This window comes from Varroa jacobsoni, unplaced genomic scaffold (assembly GCF_002532875.2).
Source record: "Varroa jacobsoni isolate VJ856 unplaced genomic scaffold, vjacob_1.0 scaffold_621, whole genome shotgun sequence".
Classification (NCBI taxonomy): Eukaryota; Metazoa; Arthropoda; class Arachnida; order Mesostigmata; family Varroidae; genus Varroa; species Varroa jacobsoni.
Window position 1 is genome coordinate 532,480 of NW_019213523.1, and position 18,507 is coordinate 550,986.

General features: G+C 39.2%; 2 protein-coding genes across 6 annotated transcripts in view; one reads left to right on the forward strand and one right to left on the reverse strand.

The window, feature by feature from the left end:
• Window positions 1-82: 82 nt before the first annotated feature.
• On the forward strand, window positions 83-2,019 carry LOC147753252 (elongation factor 1-beta'-like). Its single transcript, XM_086968919.1, has 2 exons — window positions 83-325; window positions 1,183-2,019. The coding sequence occupies exons 1-2, from the start codon at window positions 159-161 to the stop codon at window positions 1,682-1,684; spliced, it is 669 nt and encodes a 222-aa protein (XP_086825045.1). The 5' UTR covers window positions 83-158; the 3' UTR covers window positions 1,685-2,019.
• Window positions 2,020-2,812: 793 nt separating this feature from the next.
• Window positions 2,813-18,507, reverse strand: part of LOC111262011 (sorbin and SH3 domain-containing protein 1) — a 39,743-nt gene continuing 24,048 nt past the window's right edge. For 2 of the 5 annotated variants that reach the window (XM_022835959.2, XM_022835960.2), the window contains 12 exons: window positions 17,954-18,334; window positions 14,856-15,067; window positions 8,089-8,216; window positions 7,621-7,761; window positions 7,264-7,401; window positions 6,923-7,101; window positions 6,523-6,585; window positions 6,176-6,318; window positions 5,594-5,766; window positions 5,070-5,174; window positions 4,827-4,947; window positions 2,813-4,440 (listed from right to left, as the gene is read on the reverse strand). In XM_022835959.2, the coding sequence (XP_022691694.1) occupies window positions 4,303-4,440; window positions 4,827-4,947; window positions 5,070-5,174; window positions 5,594-5,766; window positions 6,176-6,318; window positions 6,523-6,585; window positions 6,923-7,101; window positions 7,264-7,401; window positions 7,621-7,761; window positions 8,089-8,216; window positions 14,856-15,067; window positions 17,954-18,158 (1,746 nt within the window). In that variant the 5' untranslated portion in view covers window positions 18,159-18,334 and the 3' untranslated portion in view covers window positions 2,813-4,302. Of the gene's footprint in view, window positions 4,441-4,826; window positions 4,948-5,069; window positions 5,175-5,593; window positions 5,767-6,175; window positions 6,319-6,522; window positions 6,586-6,922; window positions 7,102-7,263; window positions 7,402-7,620; window positions 7,762-8,088; window positions 8,217-12,100; window positions 12,491-14,855; window positions 15,068-17,953; window positions 18,335-18,507 lie in introns of those variants that run through there. The other 3 variants (XM_022835961.2, XM_022835962.2, XM_022835963.2) reach the window with 3 other exon arrangements.

Sequence of the window (18,507 nt, forward strand, 5' to 3'; positions counted from 1 at the left end):
TGGATCTTTGAATTGTCAGATCTCTCCACTCTTCGGACCAATTGGGTAGCCCGGCGGACACATCGATTGGCGCGTCATCATCGGCGTGAAACGAAACCAGCGCGGCCTTTTTCGCAGCAGTTCCGGCAACGTGGATTGAGGACATCACGAGGCAAAAAATGAGTTTCGGAGATTTGAAGACTGACGATGGCCTTAGGAAACTTAATGACCACCTGGAAAATGCCAGCTATATTTCGGGTTACGTTCCAACACAGGCTGATATGGCGACGATAGATCAGATTGGATCTAATCCGTCCGCTGCGAAGTTCCCTCACGCATCCCGGTGGTGAGTGCAGTGTTCAGTTTACTCTTCCCGTCAAGTGATTTTCAGTAATATCTCCATTCAATGACAAAATTACTTTTGCCACTAATGACCATTAACGTTTTTCATAAAAAGCAACTTATGGTGGAACGCCTGCAAATGTGGCTTCAAGTCACTTGTTTCTATCAGAACTTAAATGCTTGAAGTTTGACTTTGAAGTCGCCGAACAACATCGGCTTTTCCGACTGTTCGGCATTCTTCTGAACGAATTGGGGCACTTCGAGGGAGGGTGATCCGGGTTTAGTAAAAAGTTTAAATATGACTATGAAACTAATAAAATTCTACCGCCAGCTGTTCTTTACAAATTCATTTTACTTTGACACTATTTTCTTAATGCGCGCGTGTCTAGGCGTATGTGCTCTGAGGATGTTATCTCTTGAGTAAAAGTAGAATAAAATATTTTGGTTTTCTAGAAAATAATGTGCATATCGAAATGTATAACGAGGAGAAATGCTCGTACTTTCCAATGCTGATAACTAGAAATGTATTTGACTATGGTAGTCAACCTTTGTCTGCCTCTGTTTATATTGGAGAAGTATTAGTATAATGAAAGAACATTTTAAATGAGAACCTCTACTTGGGACAAAAGCGATATTTAGTCCGCAAAACCGTAGATAGATAATTCGTTTATCTCATGCAGTGACCGAAATCAAATTCAATGCGTAGACCTGAGGCTAACCGAAGCTGCATATTATACGTAATATTAAGCACGATTAAATCGACTTGTTTTAAGCACCTTTAAATGCAGCATATATTTCCTGGTATCTATAAACTGCACGGTGCGACTAATATTTTATTACCCCTTGTTGCTTTAATTGCAGGTACACGCACATTAGCTCATATTCAGCAACCGAGCGCAAGGCCTGGCCCGCTGCTAAAGCCGGCGATACTGCAGCAGCAGCGAAGGTTGTCCCAACAACAGTTGCTGCTGGTGATGATGATGATGATATGGATTTATTTGGATCGGACGATGAGGTTGATGCCGAAGCCGAACGAGTGCGTGAACAACGCTTAAAGGCTTACGCCGAAAAGAAATCAAAAAAGCCTGGCCCCATTGCAAAATCCAACGTCATACTCGACGTCAAACCCTGGGACGATGAAACCGATATGAAGGCACTCGAAGCCGCTGTACGTTCAATCACGATGGACGGTCTGGTGTGGGGCATTTCAAAGCTTATGGCTGTCGGCTATGGTATTAACAAGCTTCAGATTGTTTGTGTCGTCGAGGACGACAAAGTATCGATCGAAGAGCTTAGCGAAAAAATCCAAGAGTTCGAGGACTACGTCCAGTCGGTGGACGTGGCCGCCTTCCAGAAAATCTAAGTTATATGGAGCTAGTATATTACTACCAATAGCGGCAGCTTTTAAACGGCCAGGTTTCGTAATTGCAATCAGCTTGCCAACATTTCTTCCTGCTTCCCTCTTTGATGTGGTCGAATTTAATGATATTGCTCTTAATCATATTGCTGCTGCTGTTGACCTATTGACCACAATCAAACTCGTGAGGGAGTTGGAATAACTCGCTCAACTTTTGGTGACGTGGCCATGATAGTGCAGCAACTGAAGTAGTGATAAAGAATAAATCGTCTGTTTGCGGCGTGCAGCTACCGACACTAAGTCGGGCGGGTTTATAATAAAAAGGGCTGATGACTATTAAATGCTATTCGTGTTCTATCTTCAGTAGTTTACGTTCACTGTGTTAGATTCATCACTAGCCTGAAGAGACAAAATAGGAGGCAACAGTAGAAAGTCTTCATTCGGGTGTTCGTATAAAGGGAAAATATTGGGTAAAGCATAATTGGTTTAAGTAGTACATTCAGCTTGAAGTTGTTGTCGAATACTTTCAAAATGCAAATTCAGGAATTACAGCAGACTAGGATTATGGTGTGTTGTATCTGATTTTGTACTTCACTTTTAACCAAATCTAGCGCTCGATAGAGTTGTTGTGAGGACATCATTTTTACCATATTAACCCTGGGTTGAATTTTTATAAGTCGACCAGTTAGCGCATAAAAGTTTGTACTATTTGCTTGCTGTTTTTGTTACTGACTCCCCTTTTATTGAGTTCCACTTTTCATTTAATATAGTTATGATATTATATGCTGCTATATTATGATAAATTATATTGAAGTGTGCTATTTGGTCGATAAAATGTTAATCAAAAAACATACTTCATAAAAGTATACGCTCTTTACAGCTGTTGATCGCACGTAGCGTTTGTCAAAAGTTAACCTTGTCAAATTAGAGTCACTATTAGGAATACGATACAGGAAGTATCTTCTAGGTTTAATATACCTGTTTTTACATATATATATATTATATATATATATCCTGGGTCTGAAGGTTTACTTGGTAGAATGTGACGTAATTCTATAAGATTTATAACAGTTATTGGACATAAGAATTCAATTGTTTGAGTAGCAGAAAGGTGTGAATAAAAGACCTTGCTGGTTTCTTTAGAGAACTCTGTATTTTATTACAACTTTTGTTTGACCATTACAATACCATTGTCCTTCGCCGTAACTTATTTGTATGATAGTCTTATTGTTTGTGACGACATTGCAAAGGCTGTTAAAATATTAGCCTGAGCGTTTGACTGCAATAGTGCACTCCACACGCGTGGCAGGATCAGATATTTTATGTGTAACCGGCTTCGCTTAATAAGTATATTTATTAAGCGAAGCCGGTTATACATAAAATAATAAATTTTCTGCACCGCAAATATCTTATCACTAGAACAACTTGTAAACAATAATAACTCTGCTTAGGGGTGAAAGAGAAAGCTGAATACGATGTTATTATAATTACAGAAAGTATTGAGATATTGTTGCCGTACAGTAGCACTGTTCTTCAAAAGGACCTGCCAGTGAAAATCCAGGAATTTGAATCAGCCCGGAAATCAAAAATCCAGGAATAAAAATCATAAATCACGGCACATGATTGTGCTATTACTGCTTGATCATAATTCATTAATGGATTAATATTCAAGTTAATGTATTACTCTACAGGCCAAATAATGTGCAAATAAAGTCATGTCCAGCGATGTAAGTATTTAGTATAAGTTACTATTATTGTTTATGCTATAAATTTTTATTTAAAATCGCAAAGCCTTCTTTCTCTGATAGGATCCATCTTTTGACAAATCCTTGTGAAGCCTCGACCTTTTTTCGAGTTAGTAATAATGTTACGAATATGAAATGAAGTTACTCCTACCATCTCTTTGGTACATTGTGTCTTCACACTACGTAATATAACAAAACGAAAAACAAATCAACAACTGAATAACTGAATAAAAAAAATGCAAGATAACGAATCAATTAAGTTATTCTTGAGAAGTGGGTCTTAGGGCTAGCTGACCCTTTTTAAGGTGATAAAATGAATAGTTTAATATCGATATTATAAAAAGAGCGGCAGGATTCTAGAAAAAAAATATGATCGTCTTTTGGACAATGTCTTAAGAGATCGAAGGCAAAACAGGAAGGCTTGAATGTTATTACATGTTACAAAAAGATGTTTTCTTCAACCGGGAGGTAAGCTCATACGGAAAAAACATAACAATCATCGAGCAAGCTAAAATGTTGTGTACTAAATTAACTATGCCGAAACCAAAGCAGGTTTTCAATTATCCGAGGTTGGTTGACAAAACGAGAATCGGCCTTTTTTTTGCAGGGATAATTCCTTTTGCCGCGTAATAAGGTGCAGAACGAACAGAAATCAAACTTAACAGATTTGATCAGCAGATATTTGACCTCTATCATATATCGCCATAATCGTGGTACGTGTAATTTTTTAATCAACAGTAAATAAATTCAATACTCAGGCGTCAGACTGTGCTGAGAGAGCGTATTGACTGTTGACAATATGCTCTCTTAGATCTTCAGCAGAATTAGAGTTAGGTGACACTAAACAGGTATTTGTGATCAGTAATTAAAAACAGCTGTTCACTTTGGGACACGAATCTCGCTGGGCTCCGCAACAACGGTAAGGTAGTTCTCTGGGACGAGCCCACGGCGGGTTCCAATCTTGGCCTCAAACCAGTTATGATCAATGCGACGAATCAGCTGCAGTTTGTCGCCAACCTATTAAATGTAAAAATTAAGTAATGTGAACAATGATAGTATGACCAACAAAGCAAATACATTGTTAGATTGTCAAAAAAACAGAATGCAAAGTCGAAAACAGCATCAAATATATAGTCGAATAGAGAAGTGAACAGAAGAAATCATCGATTCGGTAAGTGGAAATAACACTTCATATTAGTGAGCACAGTCACCCTGCAAAAATTGACCCGTTCATTTGTTTACCTCGCAGTATCGTAGGTGTTTCAATATTGTTCTAGATGGTTATTCACCCATTTACCATTGTTAGTGGCAAGAAGTGCGAGCAAATATTGCTAGACTTTTCGTCTTTCTAGCGCATCGCTCCACTTACATCCACCACGTTTCATCCGAAATAGAATACTTACTCTGAAACTGAGTTCAGTAGCAGATTTGGCAGGGAAATTGAAACGGCCAATAGCTGAACCCTCTTGCACTTTGATTCCAGCAAGCGTATCGATTGATGATGGCGGGAATACATCAACATACCTGTTACATAGAGTCAAATCAATAACACGCTACATGTGAGTTGTAGAAATAGACTTAATGTTACTCTTATTGCCTGACGATGAGAGTTCTCTATTAAGCGGTGTTTTTCCCTTCGTACTTACTTGACAGGAAAGATTCCAGACCGTCCAAGACATTCTCCCTCATACCAGTTGCGATCAATTTTTTTGAAAATGTAGACCAGGTCACCCTTTTTCAAATTCAGCTCCCTGCAGAACAAACGAGAAAACATTTTCGGAAAATTACTGTATATAATATATCGTACAAAATAAACTGGATAAATGTATGCATACAGAATGTAAAAATTTATGATATATTTCATTCTAGCACGATATATCAGATGGACTCAGAATTCACGTTAAAATTCTATGTTATATGGCTGGCTTCTTGGTATTTTCCGTCATAATGCAGACAAAATTTCCAAGAGGTTTTCCAGGAACTATGCAGCGTCCAGCGCAAGACGGATGGATTTAAACGAAAGTAATCTACAAATACCAATGAACTGTGAAAAGCATTCGATTTTAAGAATTAGTTCTGTAATATCGCAGAAAGTATTTCATACTAGTATTTAAGATTAAAAAACAGACATCGAATCGAGCTGGTAAATTCAAATTTGGCAATGTCGTACCTGGGTGCGTGAGCTACAAAGTCGTAAATGACCCTGCCTAGCATAATGACCTCTTTGTTATCCGGAGTAAAGAACACCGTCTCGTAGGCGGAACCGTCATATCGATTTCCAGGTACTGGGGATTTGTTGCCAGACAGTAGTGTATCATGATAACGCCTCATTTCCTGATCCACCTGTACACATATTATTGCAATTTATCAATTGGAAAAGTACTCCTTATGTAATGCAGTCAGTTAAGTGCTTGTAGGAAAGATAATATCAAGACAGGATTTACAAAGTATGCTTACCGTTTTTTAGCTATGTTCAGCTGCAAATTATTTGATTTGGTGAAAAGTTCGTCGGCGAAAGTGTGCCCCTACTCATAACACGTTATGGCAAGCATTTTAGTACTTTACAAAAACACACGGACAGCAGAGTTTATAGCACACTTATAATCTCTTTCAAACACTTTTGCCTAATACCGGACAAATTGTTACGGAATCAACAGTCATTGGTGGAAAGAAATAAAGGAGACCGATAACTGAAGATAAAAATGCATGGTCAAATTAAATTATGAGGATGACAGAATGTATAAATGAATACCTCATTTTGGATTTGCTTCTTGATTTGAGCTTCTTCGCGAAACTGCTGCAATTCCTCTTCCTTGCGCTGGCGCATCGCCTTCAGATCTTCGTAGTCACGTTCTAGCGCCAAGTTTTGACTCTCCAGGAATTTATACGCATCTGCTAAAATCAAAAGGCAAAAAATAATGTTAGTTTCATTTGAAGAATTAGAAAATACTACAATATGGTTGGCTTATTGGTTTTCCAGGCGTATAATATAAAGCGTACGTTATTGGCACTTTGTTTATACCAAATGCACTAACATATTTATGGATTAAATTACTTCATCAGGTTGCATTACTTACTAACGCAGAAATAGATAATTACCGCAAAAATCAAATTCGTAGGGGTTGCTTGATTGCACAACGGGGCACGGACCCACGCGGAGTTCTGAAAACGAATTTTCATATTGTATGGTATATATAGTTGATTCCACTCCTTTAATCATTCTGACACATATATATATATATATATATATTATATAAGTAAATCTATAGTATGTCAGGTTCCTAATTAAAATAGATATGGTAGTTGCTTTATCGTAAGCGCACAATAGCTAGAGCGCGCTTTAAATACACTATCTCAGTACTACCTCTAGCCGTACCAAGGTATAAATAAACGAGATTAATATAGCCCGCAAGCCGGAAAATAGAAACAAGCAAATTGAAAAAAATTGCCGACATAGATCTATTGTTCTAAATTAAAGTCTCATAAGTTGTCCGCATACCCTTAGGCGGAGAAGGCTGAGGCTTTCGGAGTCCTCCAAGTGGGATATCATGCCCCTTTTGAACGCTCCGATACCAGTCCCGTTGCGTAGCGTTGCTCGCGGTGATTGGGGGCAGATCTTGGGCCAACTTAACCATCCTATAGGAATCGTCGTCGTTGAAGACGCTGAGAAGAGGAACGCTTTAACAGACAGTGCTTCATGGCTTATTGGTCTCAATTAAATGTCTACCTAGGCTAGTGTTAGTCGCAGGGGTTAGCAAGACAAGCACGTTTGTGGTCTTTAGGCGTAGCGCTCTTTTTTCTGTTTCTAACTCATGTAAATTGATAGCAGTTCCTACTCACTAGGCTGGTTTTGGTGGGGTCGGAACTGGCGGATTGTATTTGTGCTGGTGATACATCTTGTCTCGCTGAACAGCGCTATCAACAGCACTCACCGATGAATCCCCTGGCTGATAATCCTCAATCCTTTTAGGCTTTACTCTATGTTAACAAAACAGGTAAGATAAGAAGCATTACAAAAATGACTACGGTCCACTTTCGTGTAGAATCAGCTTTGTTAGGGAAGCTCCTATTCCACTTTTTTTTTCAGAACTTACTGTCAATGTGTGCTTTATGACAGGTACGGCAATTACGTTGTGAAAGATCAATTGAAACAAAGAAGAATATAGAATGGCGAGATCGAAAAATATATTCAGTTACCTATAGGATGAATATGTTTTCTGCTCGTTGCTCTCAGAACTGAGTCGTTGATATTCAGGATGTTCGTAAGGCCACCGCTTTTCACTGAAACGGCGCCGCTCAGCTGGTGTATGCTCTGGCTCCGAAACGTAGCCGTCGTCCCTGAATTGCAAAAGATTTTTTATTATATTATAAATGGCCGTAGAAGTTCCTGACTTCTATGATAATTAAATGCTGGTGGTAAGGGCGCAATAGTTTCAATTACATTAAATGGCATTGCGGTATTCACATATCATCTGGTAGCAAACACCGAGGCTGTGCTGGCGCTGAATGATCAACTGTAGGCTGTATTACTATATTTGTTACAGATGCATAGGGTTTACATATATGCGTTAGATATACATTCTGCTGTACCAACAATTGGTATTTACTAGATATATTTACACATAACTTTATCAAATATTCCATAAAAGGTTAATACAAGTATACCTGTAATGTGCAAGACCTCGCTTGACTCGTACGGTAATCACTTCCTGGTCTGCCTGGGGCTTCCTGTATGTGTGCAACCGCTTGTACATTGTTCTATACCAATCTCTGCCATGTTCATCGTCTATATTCTGAATAAGAGTCGAAACGGTCTATGATTATCGTCATTGAGACCTTCACGCTAGTATGAGTTGTATATGTAAGTATTGACCGTTTTTCTAACCAGGTAAGGCAATAGTGATAGGAGGCGGATCGGGTCGGCGTGGTATCAGTTGAAAGTTAGGGTTTCACTGTAGCAGATGTGCTGAAATTGTTGGAATGCTTCCTTCAGGCCTAGGATTTTAGCGCTTCGAAGATGAGTAAAAAATGTATTCTAAAAAAAATATTTCTGCAAAAAGTCCTTGTATTTGATAACTTTACTGCGAAGAAGGCACAATCACTACTAAAGGCCGTAAGAAGTGTGTGCTTATTTATGATCAATATGCGCTTTGTCGCTTTGATTATAAAAATATCAGTGTGAAGATGCTTATCGCAGGGCTCAACCAATTGCAGAAAAAGCTGAAGCAGTTATTGCGAAAGTTAACCAAAATCGACACGTGATTAGTTACAATACCGCCGAAAACTAGACATCCACCACCAGATAATTTTAAATCATTCACAGAAAACTGGCTATAAGAATAACTTGGATGTGTGGGTGCCACACAAATCGAAGCAGCTATCGTAGTTCCATCTACGTAAGTACACGGAATGGTAACGAAGTTGAACCATTTGTATAACGATGATCAAAAGTGGATCACACACACCAACAATACACAAGCAAAAAATGGCAAAGGCCAGACTGACGGCGAAGGTCATAATACAGCGTCTTTGGAACGAAATCAAAAAGAAATCTTGCACTATAAGTTGCTGTCGCGATGGCCGAAGTGCCAGTTACTAGCTTTACTGCCATCAACTACAACAAACCATTAAAGAATCCACTGGAACTAGTAAACAGAAAATGCGTTACCTTGCATTACGACAAAGCCAAAGTACATATATTTTTTGCTACTCAACAAAGATTGAAAGAACTTAGATGGAACACCTTTATGCATCTGCCGTATTGCTTGAGTTTTGCACTACCAGACTATTTCAGTCACTGCGAAACCCTCTTAATGGTGCTAAAGAAGAGATGCAAAAGTAACTTGTCACAATTTTTCGCTCGGAAAACACAGACGTTTACATAGATTATGATTAGAACATAGATTATGGTGTTACCGGAAAAATGGTGGAAGGTATCGATTAAAATGGCCCATATTTAGCCTAGTAACATTATTTTAAAATATAAAAAATACTTCGTTCAATGTTGGCTTGAAAACGATCAATATTTTTTCAACAATTCTATATATATATAGAGAGAGGTTGGGCCATTTTGCTTGTTTTTTTCTAAACAAAGATATTTCGATAAATTGATTACATATGCTTGTAGTATTATTTCTAGCGCTTATATCTAACATAGCCATCCTCCACCGCAACTACAGATTCAAATTAAAATCTAAACCATTAAGTAGTCGTCTTTAGAATATTTCTTCCTTTATTCATATAGAACTTCGAATAGTATCCGTGCGTTAAACGATATTAGTAATTGTGAATTCTTTACAATTTCGCTTATATATGGTATACGCAAAAAATTCAACCGAATTCAATTTGAGTTGAGGGCAGGTCAAACGTCTCAAAATGGCTTACAAACGGTCAACATAGTCAAAAGTTCCGATCAGACTAAGCGTTGAGGCTCATCCGTACCACCCGATAGGCAATCAATAGTCCTCACTTTAAAACGGCCGTTAATTGCTATATCAAATACCGAAAAATGATAAAATTGGTTATTGAGTCGTTTTGATAAATTTCGAGCTTTTTAGATCTCAACCCTGTTGAAGATCTTTCGGTGTGTCCCCTGAGAACTCGGTAATAGCATGGATCGTCGGTTTTTAATCTTGGTAGGGTTTATGCATCGCAGAAAGACTGGATACTAGTTGATCTTCGCTCGAATTGCGAAACCAGTACGCTCTTTTTAACAGTCATGAGCGTGCTGTTTCGTTTTAGAAAAAACTGGCTTTTTTTAGTATCGAAAATTGTGCATAAATACATGCTTGCTATGATAAATAGGTAGTTAAAATTGGTTCGAATTTAAGCGATTATGTAGGTTTTGAATCATGAGGAAATTTTACACTGAAAATGATATGTTTGGGGAAAATCGACTTCAGGCTGCAGAAAATAAAGACTTTCCATATTTTCTAATCGAAAGAAGCATTTTTGGTGGGTTTTACGACAACAACTGAGTATTTTCAAAGGTTCAGATACAAAAGTTTGCTAGTACTTTGAGCTCTGCGTAACAAAGACAAAAGTATACTTACAAAATTTGAAATATTTTTTCCATATTTGCCTTACATTCAAGCGGTGTACTTCCTCACCAATACGTAAAACCTTGTTTTTTTTTTTAATTTATTTGAAAACCTAAAAAAAAATTTCTTTAGGTTGTCAAATTCACATTAGATTTCCTGAGATGCTTAATATTTATAAAAAGCTATGAAAGTTCCATCAGATGGAAATAAATGATTCCGTCGTGAGATAACGAGACAATCGTAATAAGGACTAACGGATTAGCGGTAGTATAGTCATATGGTTTTTGCAACCAAGACAAAACAAAGGAACGGTAAAAGCGCGGCATTAGAGCACGGTTATTATGCATCCTCTTTTTGTAGAGGGTAAAACGCCTGAGCACCGACATCCCGTAATGAGCAGCGCTACACCAAGGTAACTGAATAAACGAAGAAAAGTAAGGAAAAGAAACACAAAAATAACGTAATCGAATTGCTAAAACACGGTGATTAAATAACTGTAGCAAATTAGCGGCGTAATAAGAACAGTGCGGTGGATTACTAGAAACAGGGTATAAGACACCTGCAACGAGGTAAAAGCTATTGTGGCAGATCAACCTATATGGTGCAAAGGAGCACCGAATGCGGAATTAGGTGTAGGACAAAACAGGTTGGGTTTGAAAAAGTAACTACAGTTAGCACTAGGCAACATCCAGAGCAAATGCGCAGGGCAGAGGCATATTCGGGAATTCTAACGCTGATTATGGCCTTTATCTTGGGGTTGTATTGAATAATTATGTTATCTAAAGAAATGTTCTCGTATCGTACTGAGTGAAAATCGACATAAAATTTTTTTTTATCAATAGTGCGTTAGTGCAAAATCCAGTTGCACGCAAAATTCAAGATGCACGTTACTGAATAAAGCCGTAATGCCAATGTAATAGTTTCCGTATTTGCGATAGAGAGATCTGGCGAGCGGTACGGACTCCGAATTAGAGACGCAGTTCAAAATAGAAGCTCTATAGTGCTAGAGCTATGTACTAACATGAGAACATTCCTGGATGAAATCAGAAGAGACAGAATAAGTATCTTCGTTGCAATAGCTAGAATGCACGCATGACGATGAACAAATGGTAATCTCGACTGGCGATAGCTTAACGAATGGGAGAAGTAAATGGTTATTACACTTATATAGCGATTTTTTCTGAAGATATTTCCTTAATGATCTGCCATTTGAATGACGGTGGGAAAGTACGAAATACCAAAGCGAATAAAATAAATACCGACGACCTTGCCAAACTGAAGCTGCAAGAACTAAAAAACTAAAAAACTCTTGTCCTATTCACATTTGGTCAGGAACAGCCGTCAGTGATTCTCTATTTGTGTTCACTGAGTATTCAAGCAATATTGCGCTCATTGATCACAGATACTAGGGTAATCCATGTAATCGCGATACTAAATTAGTTCGCGTTGTGTTTTTAGGATCATTCCAAAATTCCAATCTGGATACAGCACCGAAAACCAGATCTGGCTACCAAACCTACACGTAGTGTAATATTTCTAGCTTTTTTTCTCAACACCTGCACAAACAAATACACAAACACACAGACACTCCGGTAACGTAAATGTAATGATTTGTTGTATTTAATATTAATGTGTACCTTTCTACACGCACGCAGGGCAAACGCAAGCCGATCTGTCGAATGAGTCGCCGACTGATGTGATACAGCGAATGTCCCGAGTGTGCAACAGTAAACGGCTACGACTTGTGACTAATGCTGTATAATTTGGTGCCGCGCAGCTGGTGGTAGTCGAACACGCTACACAACAGTCTAACAGTATATTGTCCAGTCAGTCACATAGCCGTCGCTGCCGCTAAAGAGCGGGTTTGGCGCGCCGCGCAAGCTGAGTCTTCGCGTAGTAGTTCAAGGAGTAGGTGGTGCAAGGGTGACCGCGATGAATAGGAGAATAGACGATGAACAACGCGAACGGCAGTAGCGGGACTTCGAGCGAGCGAGCGAGTTAGCTAGGTGAATGGAGTGCATAGACCCACGGAACTCAACATAAAGGCAGAGAGCGTTTGACTCGAACGAGAAACTCAATGATACAAAGTGCGAGCCAGTACCAAATATCGAGTTCTGTGTGAAGAATGGAAAGACCACCTTTTCATCGTTTACTTCGCTTGCGCACACGCTACGCGTATGTGTAGGCATAAGACTACAATACAGAGCTTAAGCATATGGCTGCGCGCTTTTGAAACAGCTGAAAGATATCGGATACCGTATATGGGCATGACGGCCAAGCTCTGCATTCAACTACTTTTTCAACAGGGACAAGAAGGTTTTCATTATTGTCATCTCAGTGTCACGCTTAAGATGGCGACAAGTCAGCGATTATGAGGGTAGCACGTCGACTTCGAGAATCCTTTTATTGGGCAGCTGATGTATTCGTGTACCACTGAACTGTGTTGCATGAACAGGGCTTTTTCGGTTCTGCCCCGAAGCGGATGTGAGGGCAATAAACAATTTCAATAAGCAAATTTCGCAATTGTGGCTGACTGTCGGCCAAGATTATAGAGATGGACTTAACAAGATTGGGCGAACTGGTGGGCATGTCCAGGTAACGCATGGTTGTTTAGCACCTATCAGGTACCATATCAGCCCGCCTAAGAGCCGCTACCTATACTGAACGTGACATATATATATATATATATATATATATATATATATATATATGTATATCGCTGACGTTAGCTCTTCCGCCGAACAAGGTTCAACGGCCAAATCTGTAAAATTTCTATAACACTGTTTCATAGCACTCATCTCAAAGCGACACTTAACCCATTAAAGTAGGTCTCCTGTTAAGTGACCATTTTTCAAAGTGACCATTTTTCAAACTGTCTCTGTCTAAAGACTACCTCATCCTATAGGTTATATTGTATATTATTGTAATCGTGAATGATTATTTGAATAACAGGAAGTCACGGATAATCATTTGAAAATATAAGAACTATGCTTGTGAAAAAAAAAAACCAAAGACTTCACTATATTGCATTTTACACTATTCGACCTTATATACAATATACAAACACGGAAGTGTATATGTACCATATGTACACACATACGTTTATCATGGTGCAGTGAATTTTACATGAAGTTCAGACTTCGTTTTTGACGAAACAGAGTACGTCGTCATTTATCTTTTTACGAAAATCGAAAAGGAGTCAACGCAGCGCGAGGTAGTGGTATAATTGAGAAGATTATTCTAAGGGAGCTCAAGGATGGAATTTGGGCCTAGAGGATGTACCCTATTCTAGTTGGGTATCTGAATTCCATAAGAATTTTCGATGGTAAACAACTTGTTAAATGGACCAAGCAGATTAGCTGTCAATACTAGACTATAATGTATATCTTATCAGATGTCAGAAGCCTGGATGCGTCATAGGTTGGGTGAAACTTATAAAAACACGCTTGCTCAATGACTCTCAACATCTCGTGCGGCACCGGTCAACAGGTAGCCATAGCGACAAATTTCCATAGCGAATGTTGCAGGTAACTAGATTAACTATGTACACATCTATATGAAACAACGAAAAAAAATGAATAGGTCCGAGCCTTTCATTCGAAAAAGACCATAATTTGCATTTAGTGAAACTGGAAGGATCTTTTTATTAAGGCCTGAAAAAACAAGATGGTCAACAAGGACATATGTATGACAGTGTATTGAATTGATTACATGAGCCTGTTCAACACAGAGCAGGTAAACGAGCCTGTTCAACACAGAGCAGGTAAACAGGACAAAGCCATTCTTTCCCATGCTAATACCAGGCCACACATGAGAAAATTTGTTAAACTAGCCTTACAAGGGTCTAAAAAAAGGCTCCTGGGCACCCTCCCATCATCCTCTAGAATTTACCGCGCCGACGAATTTCCACCTTTTCCAATTTCTGGCAAGTGAAATTTCAAGTGAAATGGCAAGTGGTAGTATACTTGACAGCTCAAAACAGCTCAAAACTTGGCTGGCAAAGAGTATATATATAGCGTATAGGCGTTGTACATTCAAGTATTACCTAAATCTAGAAGAAGCAAAACATATTTCCTATAGAACAATAGAACACTTCTAGCACACGCGATTGCAGTCGGATAATTTGCGTGAATTTTTCAAAAAATATCGCAATTGTGATGAGTTACACAAAAACATAGGTTCTCCTCTTCTTATGCACATTGCTCGGGTTCCTGCTCTCTTGAACCGCAGTAGATTATAGCTGGCCGTCCTACTTTCATGGTCAGATAAGATAAGGAATCGAGAGAATAAAGTAATGTGCAAGTAAATAGGTAATTACAGTTACTAAAGGGTCTGCCTTTTAGAGGTACGTTATACCACTGTTAAGGTTAACAGCCTTTTACAGTTACTTACCCCTCTGGGCGTGATAGGAACCCCGTTTTCTGTAGGTCCAACTCCGTGTACCTTTGGCGTTGATTTGTGTTTTGTGACAAATCCTTCGATAAGCGTCGTGTTTGCAGGAGCGCAATTAAGCAGCGGCAAATTTGCAACGGAATATTTCTGCACGGATTTCTCGCCTGTCGCAGAAGTCGTTACTGGGGACGACCTGCGCTCCGTTGAGTTTTCTGGAAGTTTAGGTATATCAAGCAATGCTATACTATGTCATATGTGATCTGTAACACTAAAACTAGGTACTCATTAGACAGTTTGTCTAGGAATATTCTGCCGTTTTGCCATAACAGGCTACTTCAAAGGCTCAACTCATTTAGCATCACAGACAAGATAAATCATGACGTAAAGATAAAGACAATGAACCTAAATTACTTTATGACATTATACTATATAAGGCAACTACTAGATCAGATCTACCAAATGCCTTAACTATCCTATGAATATAGGCGGAATTGTGTGACGCCTTCAGTGTGGACCGGATTTCACACGCGTTAATTGGTTGATCTACAAAAACAAAAACGGCTTAACATGTGACCTGCCTGATTTGGAGAGAAGCCGCAGATTTCATCTCGGCCATAAGTCCAGCTTCATATTAGCTTTCTTTTGCAATGTAATACAATGACTATGTATCCGTATCACAGCCTACGACTAAGCAATGATACAGTAAGGGTTTCGAGAACGACGGAGATTTCTTACCGTTAATGATACAGTAAGGGTCTCGAGAACGACGGAGATTTCTTATCGTTTAATGCGGTCAACCTGGTATTGAGTTTTTTCCATTTTTGAGCTTCAAACTTATCGAATTAAATTCTATGCTAAAGTGGCTGCTGACAAGGCACGCATCGCACAATGAAGAAGTAACATCAGTAACGTACTTTCATCACAGCTGTTTCTTATTTGGCTTTCCGCCAGGGAGTCTATCATTTTTTTTTTCTGTAGAACCAGGCACAGAACGAATGTTGTCACAAAAGAGCAAAATAGTTTTAAAATATTTCAATGGTAATGAGTTCATATCCGCACCGTATGAACGTATTTAAAGTGCACGTTAGAAACTTGGGGCAGACACAATTAGTTATATTCGGGCGGTAAGCTAACGGTGCGCGGTATCTCTAGTGCTTCTTTCGTCGATTGCACTACCTCATGGTATGATAAAATAAGACGGGCAGAGTCTACTGCCCAAGTCTTTAAGGGACAATTATACACCTTTTCGAGCAACAACCTGCTGAACAACGATTTTCTTCGGGAAGCTCGCATTTTATTTGTTCTCTATATTATAATTTACTTCAAAAGAATAGCAATGCATCGAACAACAGTACGCGAGAGTGACTCGAACCCGTTCAGTGGAAGGCCTGAGTTTCCGCTGCAACCGATGACACGGAAGCAAATGGTCCTATTACTCGTTCGGGTTTCTTTCCTTTTAGATGAACGCCGTACTTTTCTTATCATTCCGGATACATTTATTAGCAACGCCTCGAGCCAAGAAAAAAAGATTCGTCTTAACATCGACACAGCAGTTGGTTTTCGACCATAAATCCTTTATTCTATAAAGTTACCAAGATGAAAGTTCGAACATTTTTTTACCCCTGGATAACCGTGTTATAAACTTTGTTGAGCAACTAAAGTACGCAAACTAAAGTAATTATAATTTACAAACGACAGCTTACGGGCGCTTTTCATTTACATTTTGTAAAAAAAAAACAGATCGACACAATAGTACAACAGTCAATCGGGGGCGATTAATCGGGGGCGATTTCGATGTTTTTGTTAACGGTGGCTGACTTGTTGATTGATTTTTTTTGTTCCTCCACTGGATTTTAAGATGATTGTCTGGTTTAGTAAGCGAAGTACGTTCCTAAATATAGTAGACAATATTGTAAGCAACGTAACAAACAAACGATAAGTATAACCAAAACGCATCAGGCTCGCTAATGTATGCCCCCGTGCGCACAGCTACAAATAAATTTTTTAACTAATCCTATCGTCTTGTACGCTGCTATAGTGACAAGGCCCTTTGGCACTACCACCTACAAAAAAAATTGTTGAACACTTATGATCTAGTAAGGAAAATTTTACTATTGTTCTAAGGGATCTAAGATTTGTTCAAGTTTCTCTAGGATAAATTACTCATCTCGCACACAGCTGCAGAGCAATGAACTCAGTTCTTTCTACAGAGTGGAAAGCTTTTAGTGGAAAGTCCTGCATTCGTTTAGAACGTCTTGATATTAGTTGAGTTAAGATGAAGTAATGGACTAGGACGACAGCAGATAGTCTTTGCTGAACTTAATAAAGGCAAAAAAAAATTAGGCGAACCAAGCTTAGCTCGAGAACGGAAAACAGAGGTAACGCCATGACTGGCTATTTTCCCGTGTGTTTCTACCACACGTTTAGCTGTTGAAGCTGTAGAGACAAATGTAATTTAATTCAGTCAAAAGTAAAACTTATGTTTTGGAGGGAGACGAACTTGCCCAGTGTAATGTCCTCCCGTCTATAGCAGTAATGCTAGCCTTTCTTATATAGGCTAAGGAATTATCAAGCATAAATTATGCGTACTGTTAATAGAATTAGAATGTCGGCTTCACAAAGTTTATAATTAGTACTGTTTGTTCTAGGTAGCTAACAACAGGTAGCCATCTGCTCCCATAGCTGAGTGCGAATAAGTCTGTGCAGACAGCTTCTATAGAGCCACGGGTAATGACGGAATAAGTAATACGAAAGACGTGTATTCATTCAAATCGTGTAAATACCTCGGTACCACCGGTAACTCGGTGCAAGTGTATCGAAGTAGCATCGCTTGCAAAATTGATTAATAATTTAAAAAAACAGCTGATTGATGCTCGAACACATCTGGATTACGACGAATATCTATTTGTAGAGAAAATCAATGGTTTAGGTTACTAGCCTGCTCCTGTGTTTGCCAACGTCACATTTATAACAGGTGCTAGATAAATATGATTAACAGCTTCTGTCAGAATTGGGGGTATACTGCATATGCCCATATGAAGCAGGTAATAGACTGCTTTAAATGCGGCTGCATTAAACGCATTGAAGTGGCTCATTACCTCTGGCGGCTCGTAGGAGAGTTACGGTAGGATTTTCGGTGGCGGGTAAGCCTCTAGGAGACGCTAGAGAGACAGCTGACGTTAGATCCGAACTGGGCGCAGACGGGTCGGGGGCTTCTATAGCTGCTGGCGTCGCCGCTGCTCGCGATGCCGCTGGAATAATGTAATCGTCTTCATCACTCTCGCCGATGGTCCCCGCTGGCATCGTGCTTGTCGCTGCTACTCTACTGCCTTAGGCGCAGAACAGTAAGGCTATCTGTTGTATTCTGATGCCAACCTGTTGTAAATGGCAATCAATAATATAACTTGTCTCAAGGTTGGGGCTGGTACGTGCGACCCGGGACTGTGCCAAGGGATGCAGAAAAGTGTGATTCTAATCAGCTGAAAGTTGCACAGAATAATCGTCTAGTTAGTTGGCTAATTACAATAGGAACGGTCAAAGTCGTTAGGTTTTATGTCAGCGAAGGCGATAGGATGCTAATATTGACATCCTATCGCAGTAGCTATATTGGGCTCTGAACGCAAGCAAATGATTGTAAACCACCGCTCAGCTG

What these genes read in the sequence shown, in the direction of transcription:
- LOC147753252 (XM_086968919.1), top strand. Translation starts at nt 159, where the DNA reads ATGAGTTTCGGAGATTTGAAGACTGACGATGGCCTTAGGAAACTTAAT. An exon ending in TTCCCTCACGCATCCCGGTG is followed by an intron (nt 326 to 1,182) that starts GTGAGTGCAGTG and finishes CTTTAATTGCAG; the next exon opens with GTACACGCACATTAGCTCAT.